Source organism: Chiloscyllium plagiosum, unplaced genomic scaffold, assembly GCF_037043375.1.
Source record: "Chiloscyllium plagiosum isolate Xiang-an unplaced genomic scaffold, Cpla_swu_hap1 HiC_scaffold_34, whole genome shotgun sequence".
In the NCBI taxonomy this organism is placed as follows: domain Eukaryota; kingdom Metazoa; phylum Chordata; class Chondrichthyes; order Orectolobiformes; family Hemiscylliidae; genus Chiloscyllium; species Chiloscyllium plagiosum.
In genome coordinates this window covers 49756917-49784000 of record NW_028270172.1, presented here as the reverse complement: position 1 = coordinate 49784000, position 27084 = coordinate 49756917, and the positions used below count along the sequence as shown (strand labels likewise).

General features: G+C 40.3%; 1 protein-coding gene across 3 annotated transcripts in view; it reads right to left on the bottom strand.

Moving 5' to 3' along the window:
* Positions 1-27084, bottom strand: part of hivep1 (HIVEP zinc finger 1) — a 210800-nt gene that overhangs the window by 104746 nt on the left and 78970 nt on the right. For all 3 annotated transcript variants that reach the window (XM_043719023.2, XM_043719026.2, XM_043719027.2), the window contains one exon: positions 18997-19080. In XM_043719023.2, coding sequence (XP_043574958.2) covers positions 18997-19080 — 84 coding nt within the window. The remainder of the gene's footprint in view (positions 1-18996; positions 19081-27084) is intronic.

Genomic DNA, 27084 nt, shown 5'->3' with positions numbered 1-27084 from the left:
GGATGACTGCTCAATGTATCAGACTTCAAAGACAGAACAAAGAAAAGAAAATTTACAGCCCAGGAACAGGCCCTTTGGCCCTCCAAACCTGAGCTGATCCAAATGTACTCTCTAAACCTGTCTGTCAATTCCTAAACATATGTATCCCTCTGCTCTCCACCTAGTCATGCATCTGGCCAGACGCATCTTAAATGCCTGCTGTGCCTGCCTCTACCAGCTCTGCTAGCAACGCGTTCCAAACACCCACCACCCTCTGCGGGAAGTACTTGCCATATGTATCCCCCTTAAACTTTCCACCTCTCACCTTGAAAGTGTGACCTCTCGTTATTGAATCCTTCACCCTGGAAAAAAGCTCGTCTCTATTCACCCTGTCCATACCCTTCATGATTTTGTAAACCTCAATCAGGTCCCCCCTCGATCTCCTTTTTTCTAATGAAAATAAACCTAACCTACTCAACCTCTCTTCATAGCTAGCGCCTTCCATACCAGGCAACATCCTTGTAAACCTTCTCTGCACCCTCTCCACAACCTTTTGGTAATGTGGCGACCAGAACTGTACACAGTATTCCAAATGCGACCGAACCAACGTCCTGTACTATTTTAACATGGCCTGTCAGCTCTTATACTCAACACCCTGTCCAATGAAGGCAAGCATACTATATTTCTTCTTGACCATTCTATCCACCTGTGCAGCAACCTTCAGGGTACAATGGACCTGCACTCCCAGATCTCTCTGCCCATCAACTTTTCCCAAGGCTCTTCCGTTCACTGTATAATTTGCTCTAGAATTAGCCTTTCCTTAATGCATCACCTCATATTTGTCTGGATTGAAAGCCATCTGCCACTTTTCCACCCAACACTCCAGTCTATCTATATCCTCCTGTATTCTTTGACAGTCCCTTACGCTTTCTGCTACTCCACCAATCTTCGTGTCATCTGCAAACTTGCTGATCATACCAACAGTGCCCTCTTCCAGATCATTTATGTATATCACAAACAACAGTGGCCCAATACTGACCCCTGTGGAACACCACTGGTCACCTTTCTCCATTTCGAGAAACTCCCTTCAACGACTACTCTCTGTCTCATGTTGCTCAACCAGTTCTTTATCCACCTAGCTAGAACACCCTGCACACCATAGGACTTCACTTTCTCCATTAGGCTACAATGGGGAACCTTATCAAACGCCTTACTAAAGTCCATTTATATGACATCAACAACCCTTCCTTCATTTATCAACTTGGTCACTTCCTCGAAGAACTCTATTTGGTATGGCATGATCTCCCCCACACAAAACCATATTGCCTATCACTGATAAGCCCATTCTTTTCTAAATATAAATAGATCCTATCCCTCAGTACCCTCTCCAGCAACTTTCCACCAACGACGTCAGGCTCACTGGTCTGTAGTTACTCAGAATATCCCTACTACCCTTCTTGAACAGGGGGACAACATGAGCAACCTTCCAGTCCTCCAGCAGCTCACTTGTATTTAAGGACGCCACAAAGATATCTGTCAGGGCCCCAGCTATTTCCTCTCTCGCCTCCCTCAGCAACCTGGGATAGATCCCATCCGGTCCTGGGGATTTGTCCACCTTAATAACCTCTAAGCTACCCAACACATCTTCTCTACTTATGCCAACATGATCCAGACTAATCAAACTTCCATCTCAAATCTCAAAATTCATATTCCTCTCCTTAGTGAACACTGATGCAAAGTAATCATTCAGAATCTCACCCATTCTCTCAGGTTCGACACACAGCCTTCCTTCGTTATCCTTTAGTGGACCGATCCTTTCTCTAGTTACCTGCTTGCTTCTTACAGAAGAATAAAATGCTTTGGAATTCTCCTTAATTCTGCTCGCTAAAGCTATTTCATGACCTCTTTCAGCCTGCTTTATTCCTCGTTTAAGACTTGTCCTACTCTTCCGATATTTCTCCAGGGCCTGTTCTGTTCTTAGCTGCCTAGACCTTATGTACACTTCCCTTTTCCTCTTGGCTAGTCGTACAATTTCTCCTGTCATCCACGGTTCACGAATCTTGCCCTTCCTATCCTTTGCCTTCAACTGGTCATGCCTATCCTGTACTATCATTGAAAGCCTCCCACATATCAAATGTGGACTTCCCTTCAAATAGCTGAGTCCAATCCACACTTCCGAGCTCCTGTCTAATTTTGATATAATTGGCCTTGGCCCAGTTTAGTACTCTTCCCTTAGGACCACTCTCATTTTTATCTATGAGTATCCTAAAACTTATAGAATTGTGGTCACTGTTCCCAAACAAATCCCCACCACAACTTCTACCACCTGGTCTGGCCCATTCCCCAGTACCAGGTCCAATATGGCCCCTTCCCTCATCGGACTATTGACATACTGCTCTAGAAAACTCTCCTGGACACTTGTTACAAATTCTACCCCATCCAGACCTCTTACACTAAGTGTAACCCAATCAGTGTTGGGAAAATTAAAATCTCCCGTCACCACTACCGTTTTGCCTCCAGATCTTTCCATAATCTGTTTACCTATTTGTTCTTCTACCTCATGCTCACTGTTAGGAGGCCTGTATTACAGCCCCAACAATGTAACTGCACCCTTCTTATTTCTCAGCTCCACCCATAATGCCTCACTACCCAAGACCTCCATAGTGTCCTCTTTTCGCACAGCCATGATATCATCCCTGACCAGGAATGCAACTCCAACCCCCTTTTTACTTCCCTCCCTGTCTTGTCTGAAGCATCTATATCCTGGAACATTTATTTGTCAATCATCATGCCCTTCCTTCAACCAAGTCTCTGTGATTGCAATAACGTCATACTCCCATGCACCAAACAAAGCCCTACGTTCATCTGCTTTACACACTATACTCCTTGTATTAAAGTAGATGCATTTCAGGCCACTAGTTCTTTTGCGCTTATCCACTCTCTGCCTATTCTTCCCTTTATTAATGCTACCTTCATGATTCTTACAGTCTCCAGTCTCCACCTCGCTGCCTACTTGTTTTCTCTTCTGGTCCCCAGCCCCCTGGCACATTAGTTTGAAACCTCCCCAACAGTAGCAAAAACTCCCCCAAGGACATTAGTTCAGATGTAGACCGTCCATTTTGTAATAGTCCCACCTTCCTCAGAACCGGTCCCAATGTCTAACAAATCTGAACCCCTCCCTCCTACACCGTCTCTCAAGCCACGTGGTCATCCTGCCTATTTTTTCATTTCTATGCCAGCTAGTAAGTGGCACTGGTAGTAATCCCGAGATCACTACCTTTGAGGTCCTCCTCTTTAATTTCTCTCCTAGCTCCCTGGATTCTTCTTTCAGGACCTCATCTTGTTTTCTACTTATATCATTGGTGCCTATATGCACCAAGACAACTGACTGTTCACCCTTCCCTTTTAGAATGCTCTGCAGCCGATCGGTGACATTCCTGACCCGAGCACCTGGGAGGCAACATATCATCTGGGAGATAATACAGTAGGTATTACCTAATTAAGGAGAGATATTTCTGAAAGGGATGTGTATCACCTAATGTGTGCTGCCAGTAACATTGCAGCAAGTGTTGGAAATGAGCTTCAACACACAGATTGTTGGCCCAAAAGGCACAAATACCAATTGTGCAGGGTCATTCCCAGATTATTGCTGGTAAAAGATGTTGTTGTCAAGTATTCAAAACATCTTGCACTTTTATCTTGTATTTTGATAACAAAAGTACAACACTTGATAATATATAAATGGTTTGCTTTATTTTGTCCAACTCTATGTTGTTATTGTTTTAGGCTGCAGTTGATAATCAGTGTATATATTTGAGAATTGTATAAGATTGGCTGGCTAAAGATTCTTTAAATAGCAAAACCCTGTAAATGTCAGCTTCCAAACAGAAGGAATGCAAAAGCATAGTTACATCTCTCAATTATTTATTTGATTTAGGAAGGATCATTGCCTGCTGGAGGGCAAAATGAGCAATCATTCATGAATTTGATGCACAATAATAACAATGATTAAAATTTTCATGTGAAATGCATAATGTATTTTGGCAACAGAATAAAAGCTAAAACAGGAGTATTTAAAGCCCTACAAAATGTTGTATGCAACTCCAAGTGGTACTTGAATAGTAATGATTATAAACTGATTAGTATATGAAATGCTCTGCAGAGTCATAACAGCAATGTCTGAAGAACATACATTATTGTTAAAAATTGTTCAAGATTACAATCTTCCTTTCAGAATCATCAGAAAAGTTGTGATTGCTAGGTCATTTAGTTAAATAAATATTGAATACAGTTTCATCAATCTTTTGTTATATATGTTAAAGAATGGATTTATTTGAAACAAAAATACATGCAATATTTGTCAGTTGTTTAAGGTGTCAGTCGTGATTAAGGGCTAGCAACTCAGTTCTGAGTCAGATGGTTGAGGATGCAACTCCCACAATAATGACGGATCGTAAAATCTAGCCTGATACTTTAGTACAAAGTAACTGTGGGACTGCTGATTTTCGGTGAGACTTCTCAGATGGCCTTAAAAAGATAACATTTAAAATTTTCTCAAATTCCACATTTGACCAATTTCTCAATTACCCTTCCTAGTTACTCTCTTCATGGCTTGGTGCACGTTCCCTTACTTGTAAGGTGCACTGGCCGTAAAAATGCAAATTATTTTTTACTGTTTCATTTCATAGTATCAGTAAAATTTCTGTGAACATAGGAGGTATACTTAGTTTGCAGATGAGACCAAAATTTGAGGTGTAATGGATAGAGAAGAAGGTTACCTCAGAGTAAAATGGGATCTTGATCAGGTGGGCCAATGGGCTCAGAAGTAGCAGCTGGAATTTAATTTAGATAAATGTGAGGTGCTGCATTTTGGGAAGACAAATCAGGGCTATCTTTTACGCTTAACAGTAAAGTCCTGGGGAGTGTTGCTGAACAAAGAGACCTTGGAGAGCAGGTTTGTAGGTCTTTGAAATTGAAGTCGCAGATAGATAAGAAAGTGAAGAAGGCATTTAGTATGCTTTCCTTTAATGGTCAGAGCATTGAGTACAGGAGTTGGGAGGTCATGTTGCGGCTGTACAGAACATTGGTTAGGCCACTGTTGAAATATTGCATGCAATTCTGGTCTCTCTGCTATGGGAGGGGTGTTGTGAAACTTGAAAGGGTTCAGGAAAGATTTACAAGGATATTGCCAGGGTTACAGGGAGAGGCTAAATAGACTGTGGCTGTTTTCCCTGGAGCAGAGGCTGAGGGGTTTATAGAGGTTTATAAAATCATCAGGGGCATGGATCGGGTAAATAGGCAAAATCTTTTCCCTGGAGTCGGGGAGTCCAGAACGAGAGGGCGTAGGTTTAAGGTGACAGGGGAAAGATATAAAAGAGACCTAAGGGGCAACTTTTTCACACAGAGGGTGGTACGGGTATGGAATGAGCTGCCATTGACACCAATTGTTAAAATTCACTTGAGAACGTAACCTTTTAAAAAGGTTTTGCAATTTACATATGAAAGGTCTGAAACCAACATGGTCATTCTCAAAGATGAGAGACTTAACAAACAATCCAGGTCTTTTTCAATATATATTTTCAGTTACATCACACTGTAAACTTTTGCTATAAATTCTGTGTCTTACAATCTTATTCTCCATTTAAGGACAAAGGTGAAAATTATACGTGGAGCTGGAGGAAGTGGGTAAGATTCTTAACAAATACATTGCATTGTTATTCACAAACGAGAAGGATACAGCGGATGGTGAGCCTATGCAGAGGTATGTTGATATTCTAGGCATGTCAATATCAAAGAGGAGGAGTTGGGTGTTTTGGAAAGCAGGAGGGTAGACAATTCCCCAGAACCTAACCTGAGGGAGGCAGGTGAGGAAAGTGATGGGACCTTGTACAAACTTTTGGATTCTCTTAAGTCACATGAGACATTCCAGCCAATGTTCTTTCATTGATTAAGGGCAACAGGAATAATCTGGACAAATTACAAACCTGTGAGCCTTAGGTCAGTGATAGTGAAATTATTGGAGAAGATTCTTAGGTATAGGATTCACCCATATTTTGAAAAATGTGGACTTATTAGCAATAAGCATTATGACTTTGTGTGGGGACAGTTGTGTCTCACAAAATTGATTAAATTTTGTGATGAAGTTACAAAGATGATTGATGAGGGCAGGGCAGTAGGTGTTGACTACATTGCATTTAGCAATGCCTTTGACAAGTCCTTGTGGCAGGCTGATAGAATAGGTGAACTCACATGAGATCCAAGGTGAGCTGGTAAGATGGAAACTTAACTGGCTTAGACATAGAAAACAGAGAGTAGCGGTGGAAGGGTTTTTTTTTGGGACTGGAGATCTGCAACCAGTGATGTTCTACTGGCATCAGTGCTGGGACCCCTGTTGTTTGTAACAAATATAATTGATTTGAACAGGAATGTAGTTGGGCTGATGAACAAGTTTGCGGACGACACAAAGATCTGGGGAGCTGCGGATAATGAGATGGGGTGCCAAAAGATACAGAAGGATATAGATAGGCTGGAGACTTGGCAGAGAAATGGCAGACAGAAATGCACCTGGGCAGACGAAATTTAATCTAGAGAAATACAAGTTGGATGCATTCAGGAAGATCGAATGCAGCAGGGAAGGATACAGGATACAGGGAAGGATACTAAGGGCAGAACCCTTAGTAGCATCAACATAAAGCAGAATCGAGGCATGCCAATCCACAGTTCTCCAAAAGTGGCAACCCTAATGGATAAAATTGTCAAGAAGGCATATAGAATGCTTGCCTTCATCAGTTGGGGTGCAGAGTACAAAAATTGGCAAATCATATTGCAGGTGCAGAGAACTTGAGTTAGGCCCCATTTAGAATACTGCCTACAGTCCTGGTTGTCACACCAGCAAAAGGATGTGGGGCTTTGGTTAGGTTATCAAAATGGCTTATCAGAATGGTGCCTGGTTTGAAGTGTATTAGCTATGAGGAGAGATGAGATAAGTGTGGCTTGTTTTCAGTGAACATCAAAGGATGAGGGCCAACCTGATAGAAGTTTACAAAATTATGAGAGGCACACTTAGAACAGTTGGAGTCTTTTTTCACAGGTGAAAGTGTAATTCACTAGGGGACATAAGTTTATGATAAAAGGGGATAAGTTTAAAAGGAGATGTCAGAGGCACAGAGGGTAGTAAGAGCCTTGAATACACTGCCAGAGGTAGTGGAGGAGGCACATACAACAGCAATGTTTAAGAGGCACCTTGACAGAAATATGAATAGGCAGGGAATATTCCATGTAGAAGCAAAAGGTTTTTAATTTAGAAGGCACATGTGTCAACACAGTCTGTGCCTGTTCCTGGACTGTATTGTTCTTTGTTCTTTATTAACTGTAAATCACCCATGCACCAATTAGATATTTGTATGCAAAGCCATTTATAGGAAATGCAAGCCATCAAAAGTGAGGGAAAGGTAGGGAAAGCAATAAGGGACTAAATCAAAACAGAGTTGGAGAGGGAAACAAAAGAATTTATCCTCTACAAAATCCACCTCTTTCTAAAGGTGTTGAGAGCACGAGAGGACAATGCACGCACCTTCTCAAAGTACACACAGACACAAACATAACTGTGGAGGAAAGGCAGACAATCTGCAGATAAGACACCCTGCATAGATTGCTGCCTAGATCTGTTGATAGCTAACCTGGCCAGGCCCAGGAACAGACCCAAGAAGAGGTCCTCCAATTTTGGACAACCTTGTTTGAACATAATCCAAATTGCAAGCACATGCAACTATTCCATCTTAAATTAGCAATACTGTCATTTCGAATTAAACCAACTAGATATTTTACAAAAAAAACCATAAGCATGCAGCAATATCAAATAATTATTATTTATGATCCTTAGGTTAATCTTGAAATTTTTACATTTTTCTGCATACAATATACCTGTAGCCAAAATGAAATGTAGTTTATCTATGAGAGGGTGATTAATATTTTTTCTTATTTTGGCTTACAGCACAAATGCAGTTGTCTAGTCTTGACAGGTTGGCTCAGCAGGTTATGTATGCACAATCACTAGTCTGTCAGGTTATCTCATCAAATCACAAAATCCCTACATCGTGAATAGAGATTATCAAATTTGCATCAACTCTCCAAAGAGCATACCACCCAGACCCACTTACCATAGCTAATCCACCTCGCCTGCATATCCCTGGAAACCATGGCAATTTAGCATGGCCAATTTATCTACTCTGAACATTTTTAGACTATGGGAAGAAACCAAAGGATCCCACGTAGAAATGGGGAGAATATCGAAACTCCACACAGGCAGTCATCCAAGCTTGAACCGAACCTGGGTCCTTGTGCTGTGAGGCAGCAGTGCTAACCACTAAGCCACTGTCCTGTCCCCAATTAATATTTTAATTAATATGCAGCACATCAGATCAAATAACTGAGTAATTAATAAGTTAATTAATTAATGGCCTTTTTTTACTTTTAGGCTCTGTGTCACAGGGTTTGACCCAGAAGCATTATTTGTCTTTCAATGGGTGGTCAAACTAAGGTTTAAAGTAGTGGGTGACTGGTGGCTCAGTGATTGGCACTGCTGCCTCACAATGCCCAGGACCCAGGTTTGATTCCAGCCTCAGATGATCTACTGTGTGGAGTTTGCACATTCTCCCTGTTTTTCCTCCCACAGTCCAAAGGTGTGCAGGTTAGGTGGATTGGTCATGCTAAATCACCCATCGTGTGTAGGGAATTTCGGGCTAGGTGGGTTAGCCATGGGAAATGCAGGGTTACAGGGATGGGTGGGTCAGTGTGGACTCAATGGGCTGAATGGCCTTTTTAAAATGGGGCGGCATGGGCCGAAGGGCCTGTTTCCATACTATAAGGAATCTAATCTAAATGTGATGCAGGTTACCACTTTTTTGACAAGGCATGTCCAAAGAGCTGGTTCAACGTATTTGACATGGACCAGCCTGTAGTTGTTGTTTTAATTGATAATTGTACTTGTGATACGTGAGAAGGAGCAGGATCAATGAACAGCCATATTGCTTTATGTCCAAGTTTCCACTGGGAATGTATTTGGATTTACTAACCCAGACAGTGATCTGTAGTCATCAGCAAACAAACCTATCTCAAATTATTTTCAACAAAATTAGAACAGCACTGAGGTGTCTAACTGAGGTTGTAGTACACCTGCGTGGATTTAACATATAACCATTGCCCTACCTTGTCAAAATGCCTTTCTTATCCAACGAATAAACAAAAGCATTTGAAAAGTGAAAACATGAAAAAAAAAGTTGATGTTCATATGATTTTTCCACAGGCTGTTTGCACTATTAGTGACCTTATTATTTAATTCAGGAGACTTATAAGAAACATTGGATGGTTGGTTGGCCACCATAATCCTGTTAGCGTATATTTTCAGATAGTTGTATTTTATTGTACAGGAAGTGTACTGAAAGATAGCATTGAATGAAGTCCAGAACCTTTCCCTATCTAATAAAAGGTGAGGTGAGAATGGCAGCCCTTGACATCAAACCTGCATTTGACCAAATGCAGCATCAAGGAGCCCTAGCAAAGCAATCAATGGACACCAACGGGCAACCTCTCTGGTTGTTGGAGTTATGCCTGACACCATGGAAGATGGCTGTGGTTGCTGGAGGTCAGTCATCTCAGCTCCAGGACATCTCTGCAGGAGTTCCTCAGGATAGTGTCCTAGGTCAAACCACTTCAGCTGCTTTAATCAATGACTTCTATCATAAGGCCAAAAGTGGAATGTTCACCGATGATTGCACAACATTTAGCACTATTCGCGACTCCTCACATTCTGAAGTCGTCCATGATCAAATGCAACAAGGTCTGGACAATATCCAGGCTTGGTCTGACAAGTGGCAAGTAACATTCATGCCACACAAATGCCATGCTATGAACATCACTAATAAAAGACAACCTAACCACCACCCCTTGATATTCAATGGTGTTACCATCATTGAATCCCCCACTATCAGCATTCTAGGGGTTACCATTGATCAGAAACTCAACTGGACTCGCCTCATAAACGCAGTGGCTACATGAGCAGATCAGAGGCTAGGAATACAGCAGTAAGTAACTCACTTCCTGACTTCCCAAGGTTTGTCCACCATCTACAAGGCACAAGCCAGGAGTGTGTTGGAGTACTTTGCATTTGCCTGGATGAGTGCAGCTCCAACAACACTCAAGAAACTTGACATCATCCAGGACAAAGCAGCTCACTTGATTGAGACTACATACACAAACATCCATGCCTTCCACCACCAATGTACTGTAGCAGCAGTGTGTACTAACCACAAGATGTACTGTAGAAATTCTCCTCAGATCCTCAGACAGCACTTTCCAAACCCATGACCACTTCCATTTAGAAGGACAAGGAAAGCTCCCCTCCAAAATACTCACCATCCTGACTTGGAAATATCATGCCATTCCTTCACTATCGTTGGCTCAAAATCCTAGAATTCCCTCCTGAATGGCAGTGTGTGTCAACCCACAGCAGACTGCAGCATCTTAATAAGGTAGTTCACCACCACCTTCTCAAGGGCAACTAGGGACAGGCAATAAATGCTGGCCAGTCAGCAATGCCCACATCCCACAAATTAATTTCTCAAAACTCAATCAAGCTTTGAAGACCTAAGAATTTCTATCACTTTCTAATTTTGCTTTAGATTTGCAGAATCTGCAGTTTTGATTTTACTTTTGCAAAGCTTTTTAAGATTTAAGCTTTTAATACTACTTTGCATGGAGTTTTATTCACTGACCTGTTCTATGAATTATCCACTAGTTTGCAACTTAAGTGTGGATCTGATACAATAAACAATAATCCACCTTCAATTTACAGTGGTTTAGCAGAGCAAGGATTGATTGCTCGATAAGGGAGTTTCAGTCTTATTTACCCAAACACCACGCAGCAAAGGCAAACTCAACTATGGAGGCTGGCTGGCAGCATCTATTTCAAAGAATAGTTAGTGATGCTAAATTTAGACTTCCTAGTATCATACTCAAAGATTTATCCCTTTTGTGAATCCATTGCTCACACTGAAAGAACTGTCAGAACAGATGTACAGATTCACATTTCTGAGGAATCTTGGAGCATGATCTCATCTCAGAAACAGAACGTTTCCTTCTTGCACAAAAAAGGAGGACTGGTGGCAATCTGCATGAAATTGCCCCTCCTCAGAAAATTCAACCTACTATTCATTCTCCTAAATATCAGAAGACAATTTTGAAGTTTGGAAGTTTGTTTCTATTACTTCCCAGTAGGCGATAATCTTACTTGCAGAAAATATTGGAGTCTAAACATACTGACCATTATTGTGCAAATCAGCTAGTAATTTGTGGCAAAGAAAAATGCCCATAATGTAAATTGCCTCAAACTTTGAACTGCTTCACTGTTAGTCCTCATCTTCTCCTGGTAGTTTGAAGTTGCATTTGTAAAACTAACGAGGAGAAAGTGAGGTCTGCAGATGCTGGATCACAAAGTTGAAACTTTATTGCTGGAACAGCACAGCAGGTCAGGCAGCATCCAGGGAACAGGAGATTCGACGTTTCGGGCACAGGCCCTTCTTCAGGATTCCTGAAGAAGGGCCTGTGCCCGAAACGTCGAATCTCCTGTTCCCTGGATGCTGCCTGACCTGCTGTGCTGTTCCAGCAATAAAGTTTCAACTTTGTAAAACTAACTACCCACTAAACTTAAAACAGAATATGGAGTCTCTTAATCAATAGTGTTAGATAACATTAACCATGTTTTTCATGTGACAGCCCTAGTTACGCTTTCCACCATTCTCAACTGAGATCAACCAGAAACTGTCTGAATAAGTTATTGAATTAAAAGTGTAAAGTCTCATTTCTTCAGGTACTGAATGGTTATGGATGGATCAAAAATATTAAATTTATGGTTTTCTTTAAACCTGCTTTAACATTATATTCACTCACTCTAATAGTAAAGCAAGGTTCTATAGCCTCTATCTTAAGACCAGTAGTCTTACAGGTATGACAGATGAGTGAAGGGTGTGATTGACAGGTGAATTGTGATATTAATGCCATCATGGAGAAACAGTGGTTGAGGGAAGAGCAAGAATGGCAACTCAATATCTCAGGATGTAGGATCTTCAGGCGAGAAACAGGAGGGTGTAAAAGAGGAAGTGGTGTTGCATTTTTAATTAAGGAGTCAGTTACTGCAATATGAAGGGATAATATTAAAACAAATGAAATTGGAATAGGAATAGGCTGATCTGACATTCCTCACATCCACTTGCCTGTCCCTCCCCCCACCATAATCCTTGTTTCTCTTACTGATCAAGAATCTATTTCAGCCATAAATATACACAAGGACTCTGGCCTAAGCTCCGAGAGCAAGGGGTTCGAAGTCGAGCTCTTGTCCCCAGGGTAACAGAGTCCAAACCAAAAGGGCATTGGTTTAAGGTGAGTGGGGGAAGATTTAAAAGAGACCTAAGGGACAACTTTTTCATGCAGAGGGTGGTGCGTATATGGAATGAGCTGCCAGAGGAAGTTGCCCCTTAGATCTCTTTTAAATCTTTCCCCTCTCACCCTAAACCTACGCCCTCTAGTTCTGCACTTCTGCACACCAGGGAAAATACTTTGTCTATCCATGTCCCTCATAATTTTGGAAACCCCTATAAGGTCACCCCTTAGCCTCTGATGCTCCAGGGAAAACCATCTGTTCAGTCTCTCCCTATTGCTCAAATCCTCCAACCCTGGCAACATCCTTGTAAATCTTTTCTGAACCCTTTCAAGTTTCACAACATCTTTCTGATAGGAAGGAGACCAAAATCACTCCAACCCACCCCCTTAGAAATTAGAGCCTACATTCCATTAGCTTTCCTGATTACCTACTGCACCTGAGTGCTATATTTCTGTTTCATGTACGAGTATATCCAAGTACCTTTAAGTTGCAGCTTCTTGCAGGTTTTCTCTATTGTTCTTTTGCTTTTGATTAGATTAGATTAGATTCCCTACAGTGTGAAACAGGCCCTTTGTCCCAACAAGTCCACACCGACCTTCCGAAGAGTAATCCACCCAGACCCATTGCCCTCTGACTAATGCACTGAACACTATGGGCAATTTTAGCATAGCCAGTTGACCTGGCCTGCACATCATTGGACTGTGGGAGGAAACCGGAGCACCCGGAGGAAACCCACGCAGACAAGGGGAGAACGTGCAAACTCCACACAGACAGTTGCTCGAGGCGAGAATTGAACACAGGTCCCTGGCGCTGTGAGGCGGCAGTGCTAACCACTGAGCCACCGTGCTGCCCCTTCCAAAATGAACAACTTCACATTTTACACAATATACTCTGATGGCAACATCTTACCCACTTACTTATCAATATCTCTCTGTAAACTCTTCGTATCCTTTTCACAACCTACCTTTCAATCTATTTTTGGGTCAGCTGCAAATCTGACTACTGTACATGCATTTTCATCCTTCAAGTCATCAATATATATTGTAAACAATTATGGTTCCAGGAGCGATCTCTGTGGAACCACACTGATCGTGGGTCGCCAACTCGTAAAAGAACCCTTTTTTCCGCATTTGCTGTTCCCTGCCCATTAGCCAATTCTCTATCCTTGCCAACACACTACCTCCAACACCAAAGGCTCTTAGCTTACAACTTAAACTTTTATGAGGTACCTTGTTGAATACCTTCTGGAAATCCAAATGCAACACACCTCCTGTTTTCTCGTCTATCCACTCTGGTTGAGTTTTCCTCAAAACACTATTAAAATTCATCAGACATGATTTCCGACATGAAGCCCTGCTGACTCTGCTTGATTAGATAATCATTTTCCAAATGTGCTACTGTTACTTCCCTAATAATTGATTCCAATACTTTTTCAACAGCAGATGTTAAACTAATCATCATATAGTTACCTGCTTTTTGCCTCCATCTTATTAACAGGAGTGTCACATTCGCAGTCTTTTCATTTTCTGGTACCTCTCCAGAATCCAACGATTTTTTGGAAAATTACAAATCAATGCATCCACTATCATTGTAGCTTCCTCTTTTGGGATCCTAAGATGCCAGCCATCGGGGCCAGGGGAATTATTTGCCTTTAGCTTCATTGTTTTGTCTGATACTACTGCTTCAGCATAGTGATGGTTCCTAATTCCATTCCCCCCAGTTCCCCATATTCTTTAGCATTAATGGGATGTTCAAAGTGTCTTCCACCATAAAGACTGATGTATAATATCTGTTTAATGCCTCTGCTATTTCCTTGTTCATTTCTAAAACTGTCTCCTCAGGTTCATTTTTTAAGTGGCCTATGTTTACCTTTTCGAAGTGCCGTCGTTGGACTGGGATGACAAAGTTAAAAATCACAACACCAGGTTATAGTCCAACAGGTTTATCTGGTAGCACTAGCTTTCGGAGAGCTGTTCCTTCACCAGGTGCTTGTGGAATATACTCCATAACCACCTGATGAAGGAGCAGTGCTCTGAAAGCTAGTGCTTCCAAATAAACCTGTTGGATTAAAACTGGTGTTGTGTGATTTTAACTATGTTTACTTTGACCTCTCCCTTCCTTGTTATATATTTAAAGAAGCAGCTCTTGTCAGTTTATGTTCATCGCTAATTTGCCTGCGTAGTTTGTTTTCTGTCTTTTTGGTCCTCCTTTGCTGGGTTCTGAATATATCGCATACTTCAGAGCTATCACTGAGTTTGGTCTCCTTCTATGTTTTCTCTTTCAAAATAATACTCCCCAAAATTCCTTGTTTAGCCGTGGTTGGTTCTTTGCTCTTTACTGGGATGTGTTTTTTGCTGAGAGTCATGAATTACCTCCTTAAATGTCCACCACTGTTTGTTTAGTATTATTCCTGCTTTCACATTTGCCAATTCTATCTCATTTCATTGTAATTCCCTTTATTTATGTTAAGTACAGTTGCTTCCACCCCAGATTTCTCACTCTTGAACTGAATATTAAATTTCTATCAAATTGTGATTGCTACTTCCTAGGGAATCTTTTGCACTGAGGTTATTTATTAATCCTCTATTACACATTATCAAATCCAAAATAGCCTGCTCCCGGCTTGGCTCCAAACACATTAAAAACTATCCCAAACGCACTCTATGAATTCACTGTCGTATTTCCAACGTGATTAATCCAATCAACATGAAGACTGGAGTCATCTGTACTTATTGCTTTTTTTTAAAACATGCTCTAACTATATGTTGATTGATAGCCTTTCTCATAGAGTGGCTATTGTTTGGGGTCTGTACACCAGTCATACCAATGTCTTCTTTGCTGATTTTTTAAAAACTCTGCCCAAATGGACTCTACACTATCTGAGCCTCATATCATCTCTTATTAACAGTGCTGCCTCATCACCTTCTCCATCCCTCCTGTCACTCCGAATTCCCAGTTTTGATCTACTTGTAACCATGTTTCCATTATTGCTATGAGATCATATGCATTTGCCTTGACTTGCACTGTCAGTTTGTCTACTTCATTCAGAATCTTTCATACATTAAAGAAACAAAACCTTTAAATTCATTCTGTTATTGAATTTACCTACATTTTATGGTTTCTTGGTATAATATATGGCATTCACAAATTCTGCCCCTTTTCTGGTAACAGTCAGCCCCATCACTAAGCTGCAATCCTAACTTCTCCTCAACCTTTATAATTTTCCTTTTATGATTTAAGATTTTCCATGCAACTGAAAGCACCCCCCACCCCACCCTAACAATTTAGTTTACAGCCGTACCTACAGCCCTAGTTGTGCGATTTACGATGCCTTGGAAGTGTTTTCAGATGAGGTTGTGTGAGTACAGCGTAGGTGTAAAAATAAATGGGCAAACACACTGTTAGGACAGTATTATATGCCCTCAAACAGTCAGCAGGTAATTGAGGAGCAGATATCCAGTTAATACACAGCGATGTGTAAAAAGAATAGAGCAACTATACTAGGGGATTTTAATTAACCCAATATACTATGGTAATCCCAATTAAAAAAGGATTTAGCAAGGACAGATGTATTCACAAGAGTGTTTTTATATCATTCCTGAAGAAGGGCTTATGCCCGAAATGTCGATTCTCCTGTTCCCTGGATGCTGCCTGACCTGCTGCGCTTTTCCAGCAACACATTTTCAGCTCTGTTTTTATATCAACATGTTATTGGTTCTCTAAGGAATAGTGCAATGCTGGACCCAATTCTGGAGAACAAAGCCAATCAGATGGTTGAGGTGGCAGTAGGGAAGCATTTTAGTGATAGCAACCACAGTGCCATAAGTTTTAAGTGTGTTACAGAAAAGAAAAAGGATGGACTGCAAAAGTAGATTTTGGAATGGGAAAGGCAGATTTTATTAAAATAAGACAAGATCTGGTCAAAGTAGACTGGGAACTACTACTTTAAGGTAATTCTACAGTAGAACATTGGGAGGTATTCAAAAAGGTGTTGGGGAGAGTACAGGCTGAACATGTTCCCTTTAGAGTGAAACGTAGGAATAACAAGCCCAGAGAACCCTGGATGATTAGGAATATTCAGGTCCATATAAAAAGTAAAAGAGAGATGTGTAACAGGTGCAAAGGGAGCAAATCAACAGAGGTCCTAGGGATGTAAAGAAAGAGCAAAAGGAAATCCAATTAAGAGACCAAAAGAGAGGGCATAAATAAATCTAGTGCGCAAGATTACAGAGAATCACAAGATACTCTCCAAGTATAACAAGGGGCAGGGAATAACCAGAGAAAGAGTAGGTCCCATTACAGACGAAAGAACTCCCTCCCTAACAACATATGGGTCTACCTACAGCACATGGATTGCAGCGGTTCAAAACAGCAGCTCACCATCACCTTTTCAAAAGCAACTAGGGATGAGAATAAATACTGGCAGACAGAGATACCCCTTATTCCATTGAAAATCTGTGTGTGGAGTCGGAGGATATTGGTATAATGTTAAATAGTTATGTCACATCTGTCTCTACTCAGTAAAGGAGAATGTAGGTTCAGAATTCGAGAAGATGATGCACTGTGACGTTCTTGAGTAGTTTGCTATTGGGTATGTGGAGGTATTAGAGATTTAAAAATGGACAAATTCCTATGTCTTGGATGAGTTGTATCTCAAGCTGCTTTGGGAGACAAAGGAGAAAATCATAGGGGTCCTGACCCAAGTTTTCAATTTCTCTTTGGACAGAGGCGGGGGGTGCCAGAGGACTGGAGGACAGTTCCATTTCTCAGGAAGGGTGCTGAAGATAGACAAGAGAATGCCAGACCACTGAATCTCACATGAGTGATGGGGAATTATTGGGGAAAAATTCTGATTGAAAAGATTTAGTTCCATTTAGAGAGGCGAGGTATTTTAATGCCAAAGCAATGCCATGTCTCATAAATCTACTTGAATTTTTTGAAGAGGTGACCAAGCCTGTATATGAAGGTAGTGCAATTGCTGTAGTTCATATGGATTTCAGTAAGGTCTTCAATAAGATCCCACATGGAAGACTGATAAAAAGTAAAGCATCTTGGGATCCAGGCTAACTTGGCAAGGTGAATCCAAAATTGGCTCTGTGGGAGGTGACAGAGGGTAGTGGGAGAAAGTTGCTTGTGTGACCAGAGACTGGGGGTCCAGTGGGATACCACAGTGATCAGTATTGGGTCTCTTATCATTTGTATAAGTAAATTTATAGATGACACAAAGATTAGCTGAATGACTGTGAGGAATACAAGAACATAATCATAGTACCAGCCAAAAAGGGCAGAATGACGGTTATCATAGACAAGACCAAATATATTCACAAAGCAGAGAATCTACTTGCAGATACTGACACTTACCTACAGAGGGAGTGTGATCCCACACGGCAGCTAACCAATAGAATACACAACACACTACAAAACCTTCAAAAAAAGACTAATGACCAGGATTGACCTACAAAGGATAAAAGCAGAAAGCAACAACACCCCAAAGCAAAAGAACTCTGACAAAAACTAAAACATCTTATTAGCAGATCCAAACACTCCATACAATCATTACAAGAATTCCTAGACAACATCAAGAACATAAATATAGACAAGGACAAAGCACTGGTCTTTTTCAATGTAACGGCACTGTTCACTTCAACTGACAAAACTGTACCTAGAGACAATAGCCAACCTCCTGGACAAACAGAACAGGTGACACGACAGGGAAGCTCTCAACAAGGACTGCGTACTCAAACTACTAGTCCTGTGCTTGACGACACACTTCACATTCAACAACCACGTATATAAACAGGGTGACAGGCAGAAAACTAGCAATCTGCATCCACGAACACCAACTAGCCACTAAACACCACAATCAGCTAGCCCTTGTAGCCATACACACTGATGACAAGGACCACAAATTCGACTGGGACAACACAACGTTCATAGGACAAACTAAACAGAGGACAGCCAGAGAATTTCTAGAAATATGGCACTCAGCCATAGACTCCATCAACAAGCACATTAGCCTAGACCCAATATACCGGCCGCAACAACAAACAACTGAAACCAGCAACTGGAAGCAGCAGAAACAGAACCAAATGAATTCCAGAAGACACAGTACAGCAGCACTTCACAGGAGGCTCCAAAGCACTGGAGATGTCACCTAGACAGGGAACGAAACATCTGCAAATCAACTCCCCAGCTCAGCGAACATACCCACAAGCATGATAACTCCATGGAAGAAGTGGTTGCTCATAATGTTTTGTACCCTAATATGGACTGTAAACTAAATTAGTTTCTTTCAGTCCAATAAAGACTGGGAACAATTTGCCTCCTTCAATGTTACACAAGCATAGTTTAGTTATATAAATTTCTCATTCAAATTTCAAAATTATGAAAGGGAAGCATTCATTACATCTTCTTTGCCCCTGTATATTCATAAAAATGCTTTCGATCTCATTCTCTTTAACTGAAAAGATCAAAATACAGCAAGTAAATGTTCAGTTTTTAGACACAGAAGATGGCCAATTAAAAAGAAACACATCAAAATTTCTTTAAGTTGTACAGTACGTAATGAACTTAAAATCAACCATTTTTTGTGCCTTCCAGAATTTTCAAATTTTTCTGAGCATCTTCAGGAACCTGTAGTTCTTTTTGTGCTTCTTGAATTTTATCTGAAAATAAGAAATAAATGAATATTTGTAAATGTTTCTACCAAATTATGACGAAAGTTTCACAATCACAACTAATATTTAATAAAGTGCAAGATGAATATCAAAATAGGTAAAACTCCATGCTTAAAGCAGATTATCAAATTGGAGAATAAATACATTCTTGACCTAAACTACTGGCTGGTAGGAAACAGCGGGAAAGAGGAAGGATAAATAGTGTTCTTGACTACTGATTCAAAAGGTCACTTCGACTCTGCAAAAATTACAATGTTAACAATCAGTTGATTATCTGTGCTAAAATGTTCATCTGGTTTATTGCCCTTCAGTCTCATAATTCCATGCATTTGTGCTGGCCATCTTGTACTGATTACATATTTTTGCTGCCACATTGGACACAAATAAAAATTCATACATATAGAACCCCTACTTTCTTTTCAAATTAAAACCATTCACAGAGTAAGGAGGTAGTCTTGGCTTTACCTTTGATACATTAAGTTTCATCTGGCCATTTATTTTGTCAAGTTTTTTCTTTCAATAAACTGTTCCTCCTAGTTGGAATGATTTGTGATCAGTTCTTTCTGCCCTTCAGTCAAATAGTTCTCCAATCCCAGATTTGCTCTTATGTTTCATAGCTTTTACTTTTGTGATAACCTTTTGTATGTGAGGTTTTGCCCAAGAGATATTTTGAAAATGTGGTGCACTATGCCAGGTTTACCACTGTATACTTCATCAAAATAGATGCAAAATGTTGGCGAGGAAGACTTTCCTCCTCTGAACCGTATTTAATGCCATTTATATGATCGTTATCATAAACCTGAAATTTACTCTTGATAAATCGATTCTATCATTGTATTCATATTGAAGATAGTTAAACAGATAGGTAGTTGTCAACAGCACCATAAGTGACCCTTCCACAAACTGCTTAGTATTTGAAGTGTGTGCTGACATGAAAAGGCAATGTCAACTGTACAATGTTGATGGAATTGATGTCACTCTACTTTGCATCCAGCTGCTTCGACATTCGTTCCACAGCAGCTGATGTCAACTCTACATGGCAAACATGGAACAACGTTTCACTGTTGAACATCAATATCCTTCACTTCCACAATATTATAAAAAACACAAGATAATCATAAAATAACATTAACGACAAAATGTTGGTTATGGACATGAAACCTGCTCAGTTCCTTGACATAGAACATTACAGCGCATTACAGGCCCTTCAGCCCTCGATGTTGTGCCAACCTGTGAAATTAATTGATGCCCATCTTCCATTAAATATCCACATGTATATCCAATGCCCATATAAATGCCCTTATCGTCAGCGAGTCTACTACTGTTGCAGGCAGGCCGTTCCATACCCCTACTACTCCGAATAAAGAAACTATCCCTGATATCTGTCCTGAAACTATCGCCCCTCAATTTAAAGCTATGTCCCCTTGTGTTAGCCTTCACCATGCCAGGAAAAAGGCTGTCACTGTCCACCCGATCTAACCCTCACCTTCTCAACCTTCTTCTCTCCAATTAAAACAGCCTCAGTTCCCTCAGCCTTTCCTCATAAGACCTCCTTTCCATACCAGGCAACATCCTAGTAAATCTCCTCTGAACCCTTTCCAAAGCTTCCACATCCTTCCTTTCATGCGGTGACCAGAACTGTACACAATACTCCAGGTGCAGCCTTACCAGTGTCATGTACAGCTGAGGCATGACCTCGCAGCTCTGAAACTCAATCCCCTTATCAAAAAAATGCCAACATACCATATGCCTTCTTAACAACCCTATCAACTTGGCTGGCAACTCTGTTCATCTACTCTGCCAAGAATTTTACCATTAGCCCAGTACTCTGCATTCCTGTTACTTCCTCTGAAGTGAACTACCTCACACTTTTTCACATTAAACTCCATTTGCCACTTTTCAGCCCAGATCTGCATCTTATCTATGTCCCTCTGTAACCCACAACATCCTTCGCCACTATCCACAACTCTGCCTACCTTAGTGTCATCCGCGACTTTACTAACCCATCCTTCCACGCCCACATTCAGATCACTTATAAAAATGGCAAACAGCAGTGGCCCCAAAACAGATCTTTGCGGCACACCACTGGTAACTGAGATCCATGATAAACATTTCCCATCAACCACCACCCTCTGTCTTCTTTCAGCTAGCCAATTTCTGATCCAAACTGTTAAATCACCTTCAATCCCATGCCTCTGTATTTTGTGCAATAGCCTACCGTGTGGAACATTATCAAATGTCTTACTGCACATCAACCTTCATCCACCTGTTTTGTCACCTTCTTGAAGAACTCAATAAGGTTTGTGAGGCATGACCTACCCTTCACTATCCCTAAACGAATCATTTCTTTGCAGATGATTATAAATCCTATCACTTATAATCTATTCAAACACCTTACCCACAACCGAAGTAAGGGTTACTGGCCTACAATTATCAGGGTTGTCCCAACAGCCTTTCTTAAACAAGGGAACAACATTTGCTATCCTCCAGTCTTCTGGCACTACTCCTGTCGACAATGATGACATAAAGATCAAAGTCAAAGGCTCTACAATCTCCTCCCTGGCTTCCCAGAGAATCAGAGGATAAATCCCATTCAACTATCTATTTTCAGATCTTCCAAAATTGCTAAAACCTCCTCTTTGTCAACCACAATCCCATCTAATCTAGTAGCCTGTATCTCTGTATTATCACTAACATCGTCCTTTTCCAATGTGAATACTGACGAAAACGCTTCTCCCATGTCCTCAGATTCCACACACAATTTCCCACTACTATCTTTGATTAGCCTGAATCTTACTCTAGTTATTCGTTTATTCTTGATATACCAATAGAAGGCTTTAGGGTTTTCCTTGATTCTATCCACCAACAACTTCTCATGTCCCCTCCTGGCTCTTCTTAGCCCTCTCTTTAGATTTTTTTTTGGCTAACTTATAACTCTCAAGCCCCCTAACAAGCCTTCACGCCTCATCCTCAAATAAGCCGCCTTCTTCCTCTTGACAAGCGCTTCGACTTCTTTAGTAAACCATGGCTCCCTTTCCCGACAACTACCTCCCTGCCTGATAGGTATACACTTATGTTACGACACGGGGTAAACTCTTCTCCTTAGTTTAAAAGCAGCAACACAGAAAAGATTTATCCCGTGCAGTAATCTGTGAAAATTCGATAGGCCACGAACTAGTTAAAGTAAAAATTAACAACCTTATTTCCTAAAGTATAACAGAGAATAATTAACTAACTATTTACAAGTCCTTACTCTAACCTCTGTTGCCTTCCCTTCTATAATACTAGTCTGATAAAACTCTCGATTACGATTTATTAAACAAAATTTCTTATCTCAAAAGCAAGCAGCTTTCAATTACTCTGAATTCTGGTCTTTCCTTCTCCTTAGGGATTTCTGCTTCACAGGTTACCAATCGATAAAGGTACCTTTAAGAGAGCTATCTTTTGGGAAGTCCTTTTACCTGCTGGGGCTTGGCAGTTCTCCTCCCAACTGTTCAATTTTCCCTGGTCTTATACCCTCAAAGCATATTGCTTCATTGGCTTTTAAGATTATCAATATACTCAATTCAAACTGGATTGGGATATAATTTAAACTGATTGGTCTAATTCAAATCTGTTTTGTTTTGTTTCCAGGCAACCAACTAATCGAGTTGTTCAAACAAATGTTACATTTAACTTTTTTCAAAGTTAAAAATCACACAACACCAGGCGATAGTCCAACAGGTTTAATTGGAAGCACACATTCGCTCCTTCATCAGGTGATTGTGGAGGGCGCAATTGTAAGGCACAGAATTTACAGCAAAAATTTACAATGTGATGTAACTGAAATTATACATTGAAAAATACCTTAGTTGTCTGTTGAATCTTTCATCTGTTCGAATAACATGATAGTTTCACTTCTTTATGTGTAAATCACAAATTTGTTTTTTTAAGTTGCATTCTCAGGTTAATTGTAACAAATGGTGTTAGCTAGACAATATGTTGAAGGTGTTAGCCCCGTGTTCTCGGTCTATGCTGTGATGCTTAGATTGATTCTAATCTAAAAAGTGAGATAACAGAGTTTTACATGAATTCATGCAATTTTTGAGCAGAGTACAATGTAACTCTAAGTACAAATTCACCCACAAAAACTGCATGAATTCATGTAAATCTCTGTTATCTCATTTTTTAGATTAGAATCAATCTAAACATCATGACACAGATAGAGAATACAGGGGGGCAACACCTTCAATATATTGTCTAGCTAACACCAATTGTTACAATTAAAGTGGGAATGCAACTTTTTTAAAAAAGGTTTTGTGATTTACACATAAAGAAGTGAAAATATCATGGTATTCGAACAGATGAAAGACTCAACAGACAATCAAGGTATTTTTCAATGTATAATTTCAGTTCCATCACATTGTAAATTTTTGCTCTAAATTCTGTGTCTTACAATTGTGTCCTCCACAATCACTTGATGAAGCGGCACTCCGAAAGCTAATGTGCTTCCAATTAAACCTGTTGGACTATAACCTGGTGATGTGTAATTTTTAACTTCCTAGAAGCATGGCATTCCAACCGGAACGCTATCAACAAAATATTGACTTGGACCTGATTTATCATCTCCTGAAAGAAATAACATGAAATGACATCACCAACCCAAAGAAACCCAAACATATAAATAGAAAGCAGGAATCATCAGCGGTGCTTCGTCCGGAGGCTCACTGAAGATGTTACCTAGTATGGTGACAAAACGTCTGAAAATGAATCTTCCAGCTCAGCCAGCAAGCCTACATCCAAAAGTGGAGAATATTGATATTTGTATTGATCATCACTAAAGCAAAGTTTTTAACATCTTCTCATTAGGTAAAAGGACACTGGAGTTAGATTAGATTACTTACAGTGTGGAAACAGGTCCTTCGGCCCAATAAGTCCATACCGACCCTCCAAAGAGCAACCCGACCAGACCCATTCCCCCACATCTACCCCTTCACCTAACACTACAGGCAATTTAGCATGGTCAATTCACCTAACCTGCACATTTTTGGGCTGTGGGAGGAAACCTGAGCACGCGGAGGAAACCCACGCAGATACGGGGAGAATGTGCAAATTCCACACAGACAGTTGCCTGAGGTGGGAATTGAACCCGGGTCTCTGGCGCTGTGAGGCAGCAGTGCTAACCACTGTGCCACCGTGCCGCACACTGTGCCACCATAGGTTATGTTCCGATACTTTTCTCATGTCAATCATTCAGATCACGCAAAAAAAAATAAACATGCATTCATATAGCATTTTTAATGACTTCAAGATATTCTAACGTGCTTCAAATCTAATGAAGTAATTTCAAAATACTTTCACTGCTGTAATTTGCGGTAATGACAGCTAATTGTTACACAGTAAGTTTCCACAAAACAGAAATTAGATAAATAATCACAATCTATTTAATTGATACCAGTTAAGGGACTAACACTAACACAGGGAAAATGCTCCCACTGTCCTTCAAATAATGTAATGGTATCCATTATTTCTATCTGAGAGGGCAGTTGGGACCATAATCTAAAATTATTAGCTATTGTCCATTAGTACAAACTCATCAGATGCATTAATGCGTTACTCAATATTATGTGCTCAAATTTCTGTATTAAATCTTGACCTTTTGACCAGATGTGAAATAAAGGGTTAACTATACTCAATGAATAATGTATAGCTACTTAAGTCATATGGAAATGAGACCTAGAATGCAAGATTCAAGAAAAATACTCTCTTATCATCATTTGTATTTAGTTAGATTCAATAGACTGTTAATGTTCAATCATCTGAGTCTTAGAGCTGATCTTTACATTCTGCTAACAGTGATCATATATATTGAAACTGAAAGCAAGTGCAAGAAACATCAGAAATGAAGTCGAGCAGCCATACTGTGGCACTGGTGAAGGATGAATTCAGTCCAGTAACTTAACCAGTGAACTGGGGAACAAACCAGCAAAGCATCTGTCACAAAGCTGGTTTCTTTTTTCTAAAAGCTGTTCCTATTCTCAAGGATACTGTGTCCTTGGCTTTTTTTCAAAGGGGTTATAAACCACTCTCAGTGCCGATTAGAATGGCTTGGTACAGAGATTAAAGGGTATTAAGAGGCCTTTTTATTTATATGTAAACAGATAAGACTTCAGGCTAAAGTGGTCATGTTTTCGAAGCGACCTGTATAATGAAAGGGGAGTGGTCAGCTCTCTAGCTGAGCAGTTTAGTTCAGTCCAGAATAGTTGGGAGTTCAACAGTGAGCTGTGTGGAAACAAACTCTCTCTCTCTTTGCCCTTCTAACTTCAACATATAAGCATCTGTTCCATTCATTTATATTGGTTTGTAAGGGGGTTTGCTTATTGGGACTGTTGTGTGTATTTGGAACAGCTTCATTATATCTAATTTGGATAGACTGAGTGCTGTAGGGGTTCTTTATTCTGTTCTGTGTTTCATAGTGTAATTTTGTGAATATACTTTTGTCTGTTTTTAACCTGGTAGTTAACCTCGCTAACTTACTCTGGGTAATTTTCACTGCACACTTACCGAAACAAATTGCAAAGTTATGGTCTGGGCTGCCTGCTTAAGAATGTTTTGTGTGATCTGGCCTAGTCTATAACACATCCCAGCTGTAGTATAATGATTCAAGCAAGGGAATTTAAGGTCAACTTGAGTACTGCATTGTGAAAGGGGAAATCCTGTGCAATGCTGACAAATCAAGAAAAGCTCACAGCAAGGAACGTAAAATGTTGCAAGAAATCAGTCGATCACAGTGAGCAATAGACTGTTATAGGAAGTTTTGCAGAAATGAGGAAGAAAATAACACTCAAAGTCTGCCAGCAGAGATCACATGAAGAAACACCGGTAAGAAACATCAATGGGGGAATCTGTTCAGCCAGCATTACAGAGGGTTATAAATGCCGAGTGAGAGACTATTTCAGAGCTGATCAACAGCACAGAAAACTGAAGACAGACCACAGCAGTCTGTAAGTGTCCATGCATTTTAGAATGCTGAGGAGCAGAATAAATTCTTCTTAGGTTATATAACATAGCCATTGCAAAATTCCACAGACCCACAAGCCAAATTCTGGTTTGACAACATTATGGCTTATACCAAGCATGTAAACTTTAAATCAGATGTGGCAAATGATGGGCAGATGTGTACTACTCATCTACAAACCGAAACAGGAAGCAAGAGTTTATCTTCCAAATATTCTCTATTTATACTTCTTAGTTCAACACTTGTTTGCTCTTTCCCCTTCCACCCCACTGCTGGGGAAAATAGCCCTTAAATATATGCTATGATGAGCATTAGCTGCTCTCTATCTCGAACAGTTCTTAAAAGCGACCACAGTTTAAAATACTGTTGGGTTGCTTGGTTAACAATTTTTTGAAACAAACATATTTACAGACAGACATAAAAATAAATTTCACATTCCCAAGATTTATGTTACAAAACAATATTCTTCCAGGACCTCCAACAAATTGTCACTAGTCTCATTCCTTTTGGTAAAGCAGTCCAATGATTGATGACTTGTACTTGAGACATCTATTTTCTCTCCAACGTTTGCTTCAGACCTGCAAATCTAATATCAGCCTTTTCTCATTTACACATTTTATAGAATGCACATTATCCAAAGTATTCAATTATCGATATACCATTCTATAACCATGGTCCCTGCTGTTCTGCTTTCATATAACATTTCATCTAAAATCTAATTAGAACGCCATGTCCATTGCATTGCAAGTGCAGGTTTCAGCAGCCAGTATGCACTATATTTCTTTTCTTATTACCTTGGCTTCCCAAGCCAAAGCCCACATTTCCCACCACTTCCCAATTGAAATATTATGATCCCAACTGCAATGGAAAATCCATCACCAAGATAGGCACTCAACGCATTGTTGAAAATAATGAGCAACATGTCTTCAGGATCACCCAAGCTGAAAATTTTAGTACACACTTTATCTTTATTTATTTTCAAATGCTTTGTTTGC